At 39.8% G+C, this 12674-nt stretch overlaps 1 protein-coding gene across 1 annotated transcript in view; it reads left to right on the forward strand.

Annotated features, from left to right (window-relative positions):
* INTS4 (integrator complex subunit 4) overlaps positions 1-12674 on the forward strand; it is a 108358-nt gene that overhangs the window by 34676 nt on the left and 61008 nt on the right. Inside the window, exons 5-6 of the mRNA XM_061406156.1 lie at positions 8717-8902; positions 9561-9611. Of these exons, the coding sequence (XP_061262140.1) occupies positions 8717-8902; positions 9561-9611 (237 nt within the window). The remainder of the gene's footprint in view (positions 1-8716; positions 8903-9560; positions 9612-12674) is intronic.

A 12674-nucleotide genomic window follows, 5' to 3' on the forward strand; every position in this document is an offset into this window, starting at 1 on the left:
CCCTTTCTTTCCCTCCCTCCCTTCTTATCAATCTCCTAATTTATTCAAAATATTATAATCTGTTCTATCCTTATTATTTTTTGAAGTTCATATTGTTCCTTTGTATATTTTTAAAATATGAGATATCAATCTGTCATATTTTTTGCTTCATAGTAGGAAGAAAGTCATGATTTTGGGTATTCTTAACATCTCAAAATTCATCTCTGTCAGTAATTATTATTCTGTCAGTAATCCTTTGAGGTACTGTGTGCTGTGCTATGCTTAGTCGCTCAGTTGTGTTCAACTCTTTGCAACCCCATGGACTGTAGCGCACCAGGTTCCTCTGTCCATGGGATCCTCCAGGCAAGAATACTGGAGTGGGTTGCCGTGCCCTCCTCCACGGATCTTCCTAACCCAAGGATCGAACCCAGGTCTCCCACATTGCAGGCGGATTCTTTACTGTCTGAGCCACTAAGGAAGCCTAAGAATACTGGAGTGGGTAGCCTATCCCTTCTCCAGGGAATCTTCCTGACCTAGGAGTTGAACAAGGGTCTCCTGCATTGCAGGCAGATTGTTCACCAGCTGAGCTATTGTATAGCTAATCCTCATTTGATAGATGATGAGATTTAAATTTGGCCAGGAAATTACTAAGTCTTTTCTTCTGTAGAATCTGCATAACTGAAATTGGAGGTCTTCTACTTTGTTTCTTATTCATGAAGATTTTTCTAGGGAATAAATATCTTGTCATTTTTGTATATATGGCTTCCTTAGAGCCTAGTTTAATTCTGTTTCTCTTTTTCTATCTCATTTCTTCTGGTCTCTGTATTTCTTTTTTGTTTCTTTAATTCTGTGGCAAAAGTACATTAAGCTCTCCAGGCAACAGAAACATGGCAGCAGTTTAACATTTATCAAATACTACCTGAGCAAATGTTATATGTTCTTTTGTTAGGAGAGGTTGTCTCTTAGAATAATTTCCATTGTTTGGTATGTTAAATTTTTATCTGTGCTTAAAAATAATCCATGTTAATGGGAATTCCTTGATGGTCCAGTGGTTAGAACTCATTGCTTTCACCGTTGTGGCCCAGCTTCAATCCCTGGTTGGCTACTAAGATATCACAAGCTGTGTGGTGCTCAGCAACGCCCCTCCCAAAAAAAAAGAAAGAAAAAAAATCCATATTGAAACTGAATGAGTCAGTAAGTTATTTTTGTCTTATTTAACCTCATTCTTGGATTTTCCTGACATACTTAATCATTGATTTTTTATTCTTTTAACAGTAGTTTTAAACTGATTGGTTTAGCTTATTTTTGATGTGGATTAGTCTTATTGGGGATGTGGTTTGCTTACTCCATTAATATAGAAATGATGGTATTTTAATGGCCTAGGTATAGCACCAAAATAGCATCATCTGCAGAGCAGGCACTAGGCATCTATTAGTGATGATATCCGTGATGTAAGAAGTGACCTGTGGGGGAAGGATATCATAAAACTAATTGCTGCCCTAAGGGTGTGATTTAGACTTACCGTTTCTTTGAGGCTAACATTCAGTGTGCAGTAACAGGCTAGTTATGCGTCAGTGTTGCCTTGGTTACCTTAATAGGAACTAGAAGACTTTAGTTTGTTGTTTGAAAATCAAATAAAGTATTTGTAATAATGGTAGCAACCTTCTAGGGGATGGTGATTCAGTTGACAGTTCAGTTATGACAAATGATGCTTCCGTACTAAATAAAAATAGTTTATTTAAAAAAACAGCATTGCTGTATTAACTGTGACAGTGTCACTGTCAGCTTCATATCTGGAAATTTCTCTTAGCTTTTCAGTTTCAGCGTGTCATTTTGTTGGATAAGTTTGAGCATTGTGAACACTTAAGAGTGTTTATGTTTCACACTTCTTTAACCTAAATAACTTGGAGACATGAATTAACTCTGATCTCAAATGTTCTACTGAGTCGTTTTTATGAGGAGACAGTCCCTCTGTGAGAGCCCCACCCCTCTGCACCTCACTTGCTTACTAGATTTCCTTTGTTCTCTCCTCTGAGTAAGCCTACCTGCCCAGCCCGCCGTCTCATAGAACATAGCTTCTGTGAGAATGTCTAGGTCCCATTTAGTTCAGGAGTCTTCTGCTAGAGCATCTGATGTGAACCATTAACAGATGCTCAGTACCTTTCGAGACAGATTGCCCCCTTGTTAGACAGCTATTGCTGGAAGATTTGTGCTTGTGTATTCCAGATCAGCAGGCCTGTTTCATCCAGGTGGCCCACTTTTACCTCTATTTTCTTTTTTTTGCCACCTTTCCCACACCTGCTTCCCTTTTCTTAAGCAGGCTGGTTTTTTTTTAATTTAATTTTGGCTGCACTGGGTTTTCATTGTTGTGTTCAGGCTTTCTCTAGTTGTGGTGCGTGACTCCTTTCTTTTGGTTGTGGTGTGTGGGCTTCTCATTGTGGTGGCTTCTCTTGTTGCAGAGCGTGGACTCTTGGCAGGCTCCGTAGTTGCAGCATGCAGGCTCTAGAGTGTGTAGGCTTCAGTAGTTACGGCACACGGGCTTGGTTATTGTGGTGTGTGGGCCCTGGGGTGTAGTCTCAGTGGTTGTAGTGCATGGGCTTAGTTGCCTCGCGGCATGTGGAATCTTCCTGGACCAGGTATCGGACCCATGTCCCCTGCATTGACAGATGGATTCTTTTTTTTTTTTAAATTGTTTATATGGTTGTGTTGGGTCTTAGTTGAGGCAGGTGGGATATTTTTGTTGCTGCACGTGGAACCTATCCTTGTGGCGTCTAGTCTTGATAGTTGTGGTACACGGGCTTAATTCCCCCTTGGTGTGTGGGATCTTAGTTCCCTGACCAGGGATCGAACCCATGTCCTTTGCATTGCAAGGTAGATTCTTAACCACTGGACCACCAGGGAATACTATTATTCCTTCTTTATAAATGAGGAAACTTAGACTCTTGAGAGGTCTAGTGACTTGATCAGTGGTACACATATAGAGTCAGAACTGAAATTTGAAGCTAGGTCTTTTTTTTCCAATTTATATATATTTTATAATATGGAAAATTTCAAATTATTCTTTGCAGTTTTTGGTATAAATTTGACAATTATTTTTATTTTGCAGTCTTTTTCATCTGTTTTTTCCTCTCACTTTCTGTTGTAATCTGCTGTAATATTTTAAAGTAAATCCCTGATATGTTATTTAAATCATACATAGTTCAGTATGTATCTCTAACTAATAATAACTGATATTTTTTAATACAGCCTGTTCCACATCATCTCATACCAATTCATATTAAAACTTTCTTAACTGCATTAAATATCTTTTTATAGTTTTTTATTTTGGTTTAGCATATATTTGGAGAGTCTCTTAAATTTCTTTTAATCAATATCAGTGGCCCATTTTTTTTTTCTTTAAATACCACAGTTTTATTGACAAAACCAGATTGTTGGTCTTGTCGAATATCCTACATTCTGGATTTGTTTGATTGTTTACTTTTGATATAAATGTTGACAGTGGGAACCCATACAGATTGATTTCTTTGTCTTTTTTATCTGACTCAATTAGTCCTTGATATTTTCTTGCTTTTTGGCACATGTCCCAACTTCTTCTTACATTATTTCTTGCCTAGTTTTGAGACTAGTCATTTCACTAAAGTCTTTTCAGTTCCTGTTACTGCATTATGCAAATAGTTTATTTCAGTAGCAGTGGAATGATGAGAAGTGCTAAAAAAAGATTGACAGTACTAAGTGTTGACAGAGGTGTATCATATCTGGAACATTTACATATGACTGGTGAAAGTGTAAATTAGTTAAATTAGTACAACCACTTTGGAATAGTATTTGGCAGTATCTTCTTAAGCTGAACATATACATTTTCTGTGACCCAGCAATTTCACTTCCAACTATGTATTCAACAGATGTGTGAAAAAGTATATCAAAAACCACATTCAAGAATAATTATAGTAACATTATATTTATAATAATGCAAAACTGGAAATAGCCCAAATATCTATCAACAGTAGAAAAGATAAATGGATTATGGTGTATACACAAATGGAATACTTTATAGTAATGAGAGTGAATCAACCATTGCTATATGCCATACTGTGGATGATTCTCACCAACATAATAGTAAGCAAAGGAAGCGTAGCACTATTTGATTTTACAAATTATAAAACTAGGCAGAATTTTGTGTTAGAAGTCAAGATAATGGTTACTTTAGTTGTTTTTTAATATTGCATTAGTTTATCTCAATATTATAATTGATTTACAGTATTATATTAGTTTCAGGTATACAACACAGTGATTCAGTATTTTTATAGTTGGTTGTTGCTGTTCAGTCACTAAGTCATGTCTGACTATTTGTGACCCCATGTGAACTGCCTCATGCCAGGCTTCCTTGTCCTTCACCATCTTCTAGAGTTTGCTCAAACTCATGTCCATTGAGTCAGTGATGCCATCCAACCATCTCTTCCTATGTCATACCCTTCTCCTGCCCTCAGTCTTTCCCAGCATCAGGGTCTTTCCTAATGAGTCAGCTCTTTACATCAGGTGGCCAAAGTATTGGAGCTTCAGCTTCAGCATCAGTCCTTCCAATGAATATTCAGGACTGATTTCCTTTAGGATGGACTGGTTGGATCTCCTTGCAGTCCAAGGGGCTCTCAACAGTCTTCTCTAGCACCAGAGTTCAAAAGCATCAATTCTTTGGCACTCAGCTTTCTTTATAGTCCAACTCTCACATCCATACATGACTACTGGAAAAACCATAGCTTTGACTATAGGGACCTTTTTTGGCAAAGTGATGTCTCTGCTTCTTAATATGCTGTCTAGGTTTGTCATTGGAGAAGGCACTGGCACCCCACTCCACTACTCTTGCCTGGAAAATCCCATGGATGGAGGAGCCTGGTGGGCTGCAGTCCATGGGGTCGCTGAGGGTTGGACACGACTGAGCGACTTCACTTTCACTTTTCACTTTTCACTTTCATGCATTGGAGAAGGATATGGCAACCCACTCTGGTGTTCTTGCCTGGAGAATCCCAGGGACGGGGCATCCTGGTGGGCTGCCGTCTCTGGGCTCGCACAGAGTCGGACATGACTGAAGCGACTCAGCAGCAGCAGCAGCAGCAGGTTTGTCATAGCTTTTCTTCCAGGGAGCAAGCATCTTCTAATTTCACAGCTGCAGTTACTGTCAACACTGGTTTTGGAGCCCAAGAAAATAAAATCTGTTACCTTTTTCACTTTCCCCCCTTCTGTTTGCCATAAAGTGATGGATGCCATGATCTTAGTTTTTTGAAAGGTGAGTTTTAAGCCAGCTTTTTCACTGTCCTTTTTCACCCTCATCAAGAAGCTCTTTAGTTCCTCTTCACTTTCTGCCATTAGAGTGATATCATCTGCATATCTGAGTTTGTTAATATTTCTCCTGGCTATCTTCATTCCAGCTTGTGAGTCATCTAGCTTGGCATTTTGCATGATGTACTCTGCATATAAGTTCAATAAGCAAGGTGATAGTACACAGCCTTGATGTATTCCTTTCCCGATTTTAAACCAATCCATTGTTCCATGTCCAGTCATAACTGTTGCTTCTTGTCCTGCATACAGGTTTCTCAGGAGACAGGTAAGGTGATCTGGTATTCCTATCTCTTTAAGAATTTTCCATAGTTTGTTGTGATCCACACAAAGGCTTTAGTGTAGTCAATGAACCAGAAGTAGATTTTTTTTTTAATTCCCTTGCTTTTTCTGTCATCCGAATGATATTGGCAACTTGGTCTCTAATTTTTGTGCCTTTCCTAAATCCAGCTTGAACATCTGAAAGTTCTTGGTTCACATACTTTTGAAGCCTAGCTTGAAGGATTTTGGACATTACCTTGCCTAGCATGTGAAATGAGTGCAGTTGTATGATAGTTTGAGCATTCTTTAGCATTGCCTTTCTTTGGGATTGCAGATTGACGTTTTCCAGTCCTGTGGCCACTGCTGAGTTTTCCAAATTTGCTGGCATATTGAGTGCAACACTTTTACAGAATCATCTTTTAGAATTTGAAATAACTCAGCTGGAATTCCATCACCTCCACTAGCTTTGTTGGTAGTGATGCTTCCAAAGGCCCACTTGACTTCACACTCCAGGGTGTCTGGCTCTAGATGTGTGACCACACAATAGTAGTTATGGAGGTCATTAAGACCTTTTTTGTGAAGTTCTTCTGTGTATTTTTGCCACCTCTTCTTAATCTCTTCTGCTTCTGTTGTGTGTGTTTGTGCTAAGTTGCTTCAGTTGGGTCCAACTATTTGCAACCCCATGGATTGTAACCCACCAGGCTCCTCTGTCCATGGGATTTCCTAGACAAGATTGCCATGCCCTCCTCCAGGGGATCTTCCCCACCCAGGGATTGAACCAGCATCTCTTATGTCTCCTGCATTGACAGGCAGGTTCTTTACCAGTAGCCCCACCTGGGAAGTCCCTTTCTTTTGTTAGTTATCCTTATATTAGCTATGGCTTCCCTGGTATCTCACCTGGTAATGAATTCACCTGTAATGCAGGAGACCCAGTTTGATTCCTGGGTCAGGAAGATCCACTGGAGAAGGGAACGGCTACCCACTGCAATATCCTGGCCTGGAGAATTCCATGGACTGTATAATACATGGGGTCACAAAAAGTTAGACACGACTGAGCAACTTTCACTTTGTCTTTGTAGCTTATTCATTTTTTACGTAGCAGTTCATACTTCTTAATCCCATACTCCTATTTTGCTTCTCCTTTTCTTCCCATTGATTCCCACTAATTTGCTCTCTATCTGAAGTCTGTTTCTGTTTTGTTATATTTGTTTTTTTTTTTTTAAAGATTTCATTATAAGCAATAATATCCAATATTTGTCTTTCTCTGTGTGACTTATTTCACTAAGCATAATACCCTCAAAGATCATCCATGTTGTTGTTGCAAATGGCAAAATTTTGTTCTTTCTTACAGTTGAGTAATATCCCATTGTGTGTATATGTGTTTGTGTGTATTCATTGTGTGTGTATATATGTATGCACACAAACACATGCACTGGGTCTTCTTTTTCCATTTTTCTGTTGATGGACACTTGGAATTGCTTCCATATCTTGGCTCTTATAACTAATGCTGCTGTGAACATTGGATGCCTGTGTCTTTTCCAAGATGTGTTTTTGTTTTCTTCAGCTATTTACACAGGAATGGAATCACTGGATCATACGGTAGTTCTATTTTTAATTTTTTGAAAAATACTGTTTTCCATAGTGGGTGCGCCAATTTTCGTTCCCACCAATAGTGTACAAGGGTTCCTGTTAATCCACATCCTCGCTAACATTTGTTATTTGTATTCTTTTTGATGATCGCCATTCTGAGAAATGTGAGGTGATATTTCATGATGGTTTTGATTTGCTTGCCTCTGATAGTTAGCTATGTTGAGCATCTTTTCATGTGCCTATTGACCATTTGTAGGTCTTTGGAAAAACGTCTCTTCAGGTCTTCTGCTCAGTTTGTATCAGGCTGTTTGGGTTTTTTGTTTGTTTGTTTTTGATATTGAGGTATATAAACTGTTTACTATTCACAAATGTTTTCTCCCATTTACTTGGTTGTTTTTTTGTTTTGTCAGTGGTTTCCCTTGCTGTGCAAAGGCTCTTAAGTTTAGTTAGGTCCTATTTGTTTATTGTTGCTTTTGTTTCCTTTGCCTTGGGAGAGAGAGATCCAACAACAACAACAACAAAAGCTGTGATTTATGTCAAAGAGTGTTCCGCCTGTATTTTCTTCTGGGAGTTTTATAGTTTCTGGTCTTATGTTTACGTTTTTAATCCATTTTGAGTTTACTTTTGTATATGGTATGAGAAAATGTTCTGATTTCATCCTTTTACATGTAGCTGTACAGTTTCCCCAGCACCACTTATTGAAGAGGCTGCCCTTTCCCCACTGTATATTCTTTCTTCCTTTGTTGTAGGTTAATTGACCGTAAGTCTGTGCGTTTATTTCTTGCCTCTCCCTTCTGTTCCCTTCTCTGTGACTGTTTTTGTGCCGTTAATATACTGTTTTGATCATGGAAGCTTTGTAGTGTAGTCTAAAGGCAGGGAGCATGATTCCTCCAACTTTGTTCTTTTTTCTCAAGATTGCTTTGGTGATGGTGGCTGTTTTTGATGGTGGTAGAGTAGTTACTGGGATGGGACATGAGCATTTTTCATGTTTACTTCTTTATCTAGATGCTTATTTGTGTGTGTTTTGTGAAAATTTATTGAACTGTACATTTAATATTTTTGCATATTTCTGTATGAATATTAAAATTTAAAAATTTTTGTTCTGTTTTTAGATTTGATAGTAAATAAAATGCAGTTTAAGGGGTCACATTTAAAGTAACCTATTCTTTCCAAGGCCAGGTGCTTGCCGTTGGGAGTATGATGTTGAATAACTGGGAGTCTTTAGAACTCATGATTCTTTTTGGAAGACATATGCTTGAAAAACATGAAGGGAATTCACTGGGAGTCCAGTGGTTAGGATTCGGCATTTTCACTGCTGGAGCCTGGGTTTGATCTTTGGTGGAGGAACTAAGATCCCACAGACTACACAGCATGACCAAAACAAACAACCCCCACTCACCCCCACCCCCAGAGATAAAAAAAGAAAACATGAGACCTGACTAGTGAGAATGTATTGTTTCAAGTCATTCCTAAAGTTGATGCAGTGCTTTTGTTTCTGCTTTTTGTTTATTTTTAAGATATCTTAATCATGTCCTTTTGTTCTCTCTTTTCATAGCACCTGACAGATACCTCTCATGGTGTAAGAAATAAGTGTCTGCAGTTACTTGGCAATCTTGGTTCTTTGGAGAAAAATGTCACAAAAGATGCAGAAGGCCTAGCTGTCAGAGATGTTCAGAAGATTATCGGGGATTACTTTAATGATCAGGACCCACGTGTCAGAACAGCAGCTATAAAAGCCATGGTAAACATGATGATGGAAACTAAATGGAGTCCGTTTTTTTTATTTGTACTTTTCTTTTTTCATTTTTTTTTTAAGTTAATGGCTAATGCCACCTTGGATAGATACATTCTGAATCCCCCCAGGATATACTTTATCCACACTTTCAGGAAGGTGTTGGTGGCATTACAGAACTCAAAGACACACATTCCTTTATAACAGTTGCTTATCTTGTAGGCTTCTCTGGTAGCTTTTACCTGCATTTCTGAAACCTGGAAGGTAGAGCTTGTATCCCAGGTCCATGGGAGGGATGTTACTTGGTACTGTGGTACAATAGGTACATGTTGTACCCTTGTATTTCAGGAGTATAGGTGAAAGTTATGGGGAGGAGTGCTCCTTAGGGAGAGATGGTGTCAACCATTTCTTCCTCAGCCTCCTTATCATTATTTCATATTTTTCCTGGTATCCCCTTGGGACAGCCCATGGGTTAGATTTAGTAAGCATTTGAGTGTTTCTATAGAAAAGCCCAGGTTTCAGATTTCTTATTTATATAGCACTGACTTTGGCCAAAGGGAACCATGTAAATGGGATGTGATGGGGAAAAATATGTGAGATTGAGGGGAGACTTTGGAAATATTGACTCCCCCCTCCCCAATACTTAAACTGTATCTTTATTGTCTAGTTGCAGCTGCATGAAAGAGGACTGAAGTTACACCAAACAATTTACAATCAGGTACCTTAAATGCTTGCTGTCTGAAAGGAGGGAGGTGAAGGTATGGTGAAATTGAGAGGGGTCACAGTGGTTGTCAGAATTTGAAAACATAGAGCTTCATCTGGCTAACAGTGGCAGTATTAATTGTCATGGTGTATCCGCAACATACATTCTAAGAAGAGAATGGGGGATGTGTAATGAATAGCACTAGTACGTGTGAGGAGGACATTTAGGAGGACTTCGGTAGCTGAGTATGAATCCCAGAGTATACAAAACAGAGTTCAGAGTAAGAACTTCAAACCTGAAGTCAATTCTGGGCACCACGCTTGAGAAACTGGAGTGTTTCTGGAGGAGGATGACCACGACCATGGGATCAGATGAAAAGATATCACATGATTATTGTAGCATTGATAAGGAAAAGCACAATAAAGTTACAGTATCATTAGGACAAGCTGATTGAGTGCCTAACTAAAAGGCCTTACAGTTACTCTTGTAGAATAATTGGATGTATCCAGAGAAAAGAAGTCTAAATCCAGGCTCAGAGTCCAGTTTTTGTTAGCCTATCGAGTGGTTTTAAGCCTTTAGCAGTAGCTGATAATAAACCCAGCCACTATGACTGCTGTGTAAACCAAATATGTTCTTTTACAAATGAAGTAGAATGAATTCAGAATGGTTATGATGGTGTGACCTATAGGAAAACTGTGTGGGAAGCCAAATAATTAAAGGAAACTTGTAAAGATACAGAGGAAGAAGAGTCAGATGATTCAGGTGTTTAGTGACCTAAGACTGTGTTGGTTAATTAGGCAAGCGATGCTGTGGGCCTCGAGAGAGTGAGGGTGGAATGCTGGGGGAGGTTCTGAGATGTGAGGCAGCAGTAGTTACCATACTGAGTTCCCTTTGGATTATGTTGACTTTGAGAGGTTGATGGGATACTCATGAGGAGGATTTCAGGTCTGGAACTCAGGAAAGATCAGAGCTGGAGGTGGATATTTGGAGTCATCAGTATCCAGGGAGAGGAAGAAAATCAGAAGAAATGAAGGATGGAGCCAGGGGCAAGGCCAGACATTTAAGAAAGGAGCCCTAGAATGGAACTGAGGAGCAGCTTGATGGGGGAGGAGGAAAAGCATATTCCGGAAGAGGCAGTAGGGCATTCTCGTAGTCAGCAGTGTTAAAATGCTTGTGAAAGGGTATTTAGGATAGGGCTGAAATCTGGTCATTGGACTAAGCAACAAAGTGGCCATTAGTGAGTTTGTAAAGAGAGCAGTTTTAGTAGAGTGGTGGGATTGGGGAGCACCAGATCAGGGTCTGTTGAGGTGAGCCAGTTTAATGTGATTATTGACTATGAGTGAAGACACTTGACTGATGGGAAAGTGGGGTGGAAGTTGGCAGAAGGGAGCATAGGATTAAGGGTTTTTTGTTGTTGTTGTTGTTGTATTTTAAAGATAGTTGCTAAGTATATTTATATGTTGGAGAGAGAGCTAGTGTTTTGGGAGAGCTAGTATTATGGTGGTCTTCCCTGGTGACTCAGTGGTAAAGAATCTGCCTGCCAATGTAGGAGACTTGGGTTATATTCCTGGGTCAGGAAGATCCCCTGGAGAAGGAAATGGTAACCCACTCCAGTATTCTTGCCTAGGAAACCCAATGGACAGAGGAGCCTGATGGACTATAGGCCATGGGGTCACAAAAGAGTCAGATGCAACTTAGCAACTAAACAGCAATGACAGCAAGTGTTATGATGAAAGAGGCAAAGGGGAGTAAATGATAGAGTAAGTTCCTTGAGGCAGAAAATCAGATTCATGAGCTGATTCATCAACAGATGTTATTGAGAACCTAATGCTGGCTGTGTAATGCCAAGCATGTTAGATGGGACCTGTGCCCTTCCTGTTCTTGTAGATAAGACGGCAATTAATAAATAAGCAAGCACAGTTATAGCATATGAGTATTGCTGTGAGGTAAAGCAATAGGATGCTATCTTAGAGAATCACAAGGAAGATCTTTTTGGAGGATGGTAAGGGATGGTCATGTGAGGAAGTGATGGGATTCATAGCAAAAATAGGATTAGGAACTAGAGCTCAGCTATTGAGAAAACAAGATGTGGGAGAATACAGGAATAAATGAGCTTATAACTGGTATGGAGTAGCTGAGTGGGTTTGTGCATGATAACCTTGATTTTTCTAAGATATACTGATTGCCTGATGGCTAGTAGTGGGATAGAAGTCCTGAGGGGAAGGTTAAGAAAAGCTGCCTTGGGAAATGGAAGTTGAAAGCCAGAGTGTAAGAGATTTCAGAGTACAGCTAATAAGGTTTGATATCATGAGTTACCCATCCCCTAGAGAGTGTGGTCTTTGCCAGTGTTCTTCTGCCCTTAGGAAGTCTTAGGTTCGTGGAGCAGCTGTAGCACAAGTCTTGAGGGGATCCTGTGTAATGATGCAGGCAGTGCTGTCAGGAGACCGAAGTAGGAAAGAGTACAGAGCAAAGAGAAGGCGATTTATTTGGAGAGAAAAGATGGAATTAAAGCAGTGGTTTTCAACCAAGGTAATTTTGCCCCCCAGGGAATATTTGGTGATGTGTGGAGGTATTTTTTATTCTAATAATTTTATTTATTTATTTTTGGCTGTGCTGGGCCTTCGTTTCTGCGTGGAATTTTCTCTAGTTGCAGTGAGCAGGTGCTACTTGCTAGTTGCGGTGCACGGACTCCTCATTGCAGTGGCTTCTCTTGTTGCAGAGCATGGGCTCTAGGGCCTGTGGGCTTCCGTATTTGCGGCTCCTGGACTCCACAGCGCAGGCTCAATAGTTGTGGTGCACTGGACTTCATGGCTCCGTGGCACGTAGGATCTTACTGGATCAGGGATCAAACCCATATCTCCTGCATTGATTCTTTAGTGTAGAAGTTTTTTTTTTTTTTTTTTTTTTAAGGTATTTTTGAGTATTGCAGTTGCTGGAGAGAGGAAGAGGGTGCGGTACTATGACTGTCTAATGGCTAGAGGCCCAGGGATGCTGCTAAATGTATTGCACAGGTCAGCCCCTCACAACAAAGAATTAATCCAATCCAAAATGTCGATAGTAGCAAGGTTGAGAGACCTT

This window comes from Bos javanicus, chromosome 29 (assembly GCF_032452875.1).
Source record: "Bos javanicus breed banteng chromosome 29, ARS-OSU_banteng_1.0, whole genome shotgun sequence".
Taxonomy (NCBI): domain Eukaryota; kingdom Metazoa; phylum Chordata; class Mammalia; order Artiodactyla; family Bovidae; genus Bos; species Bos javanicus.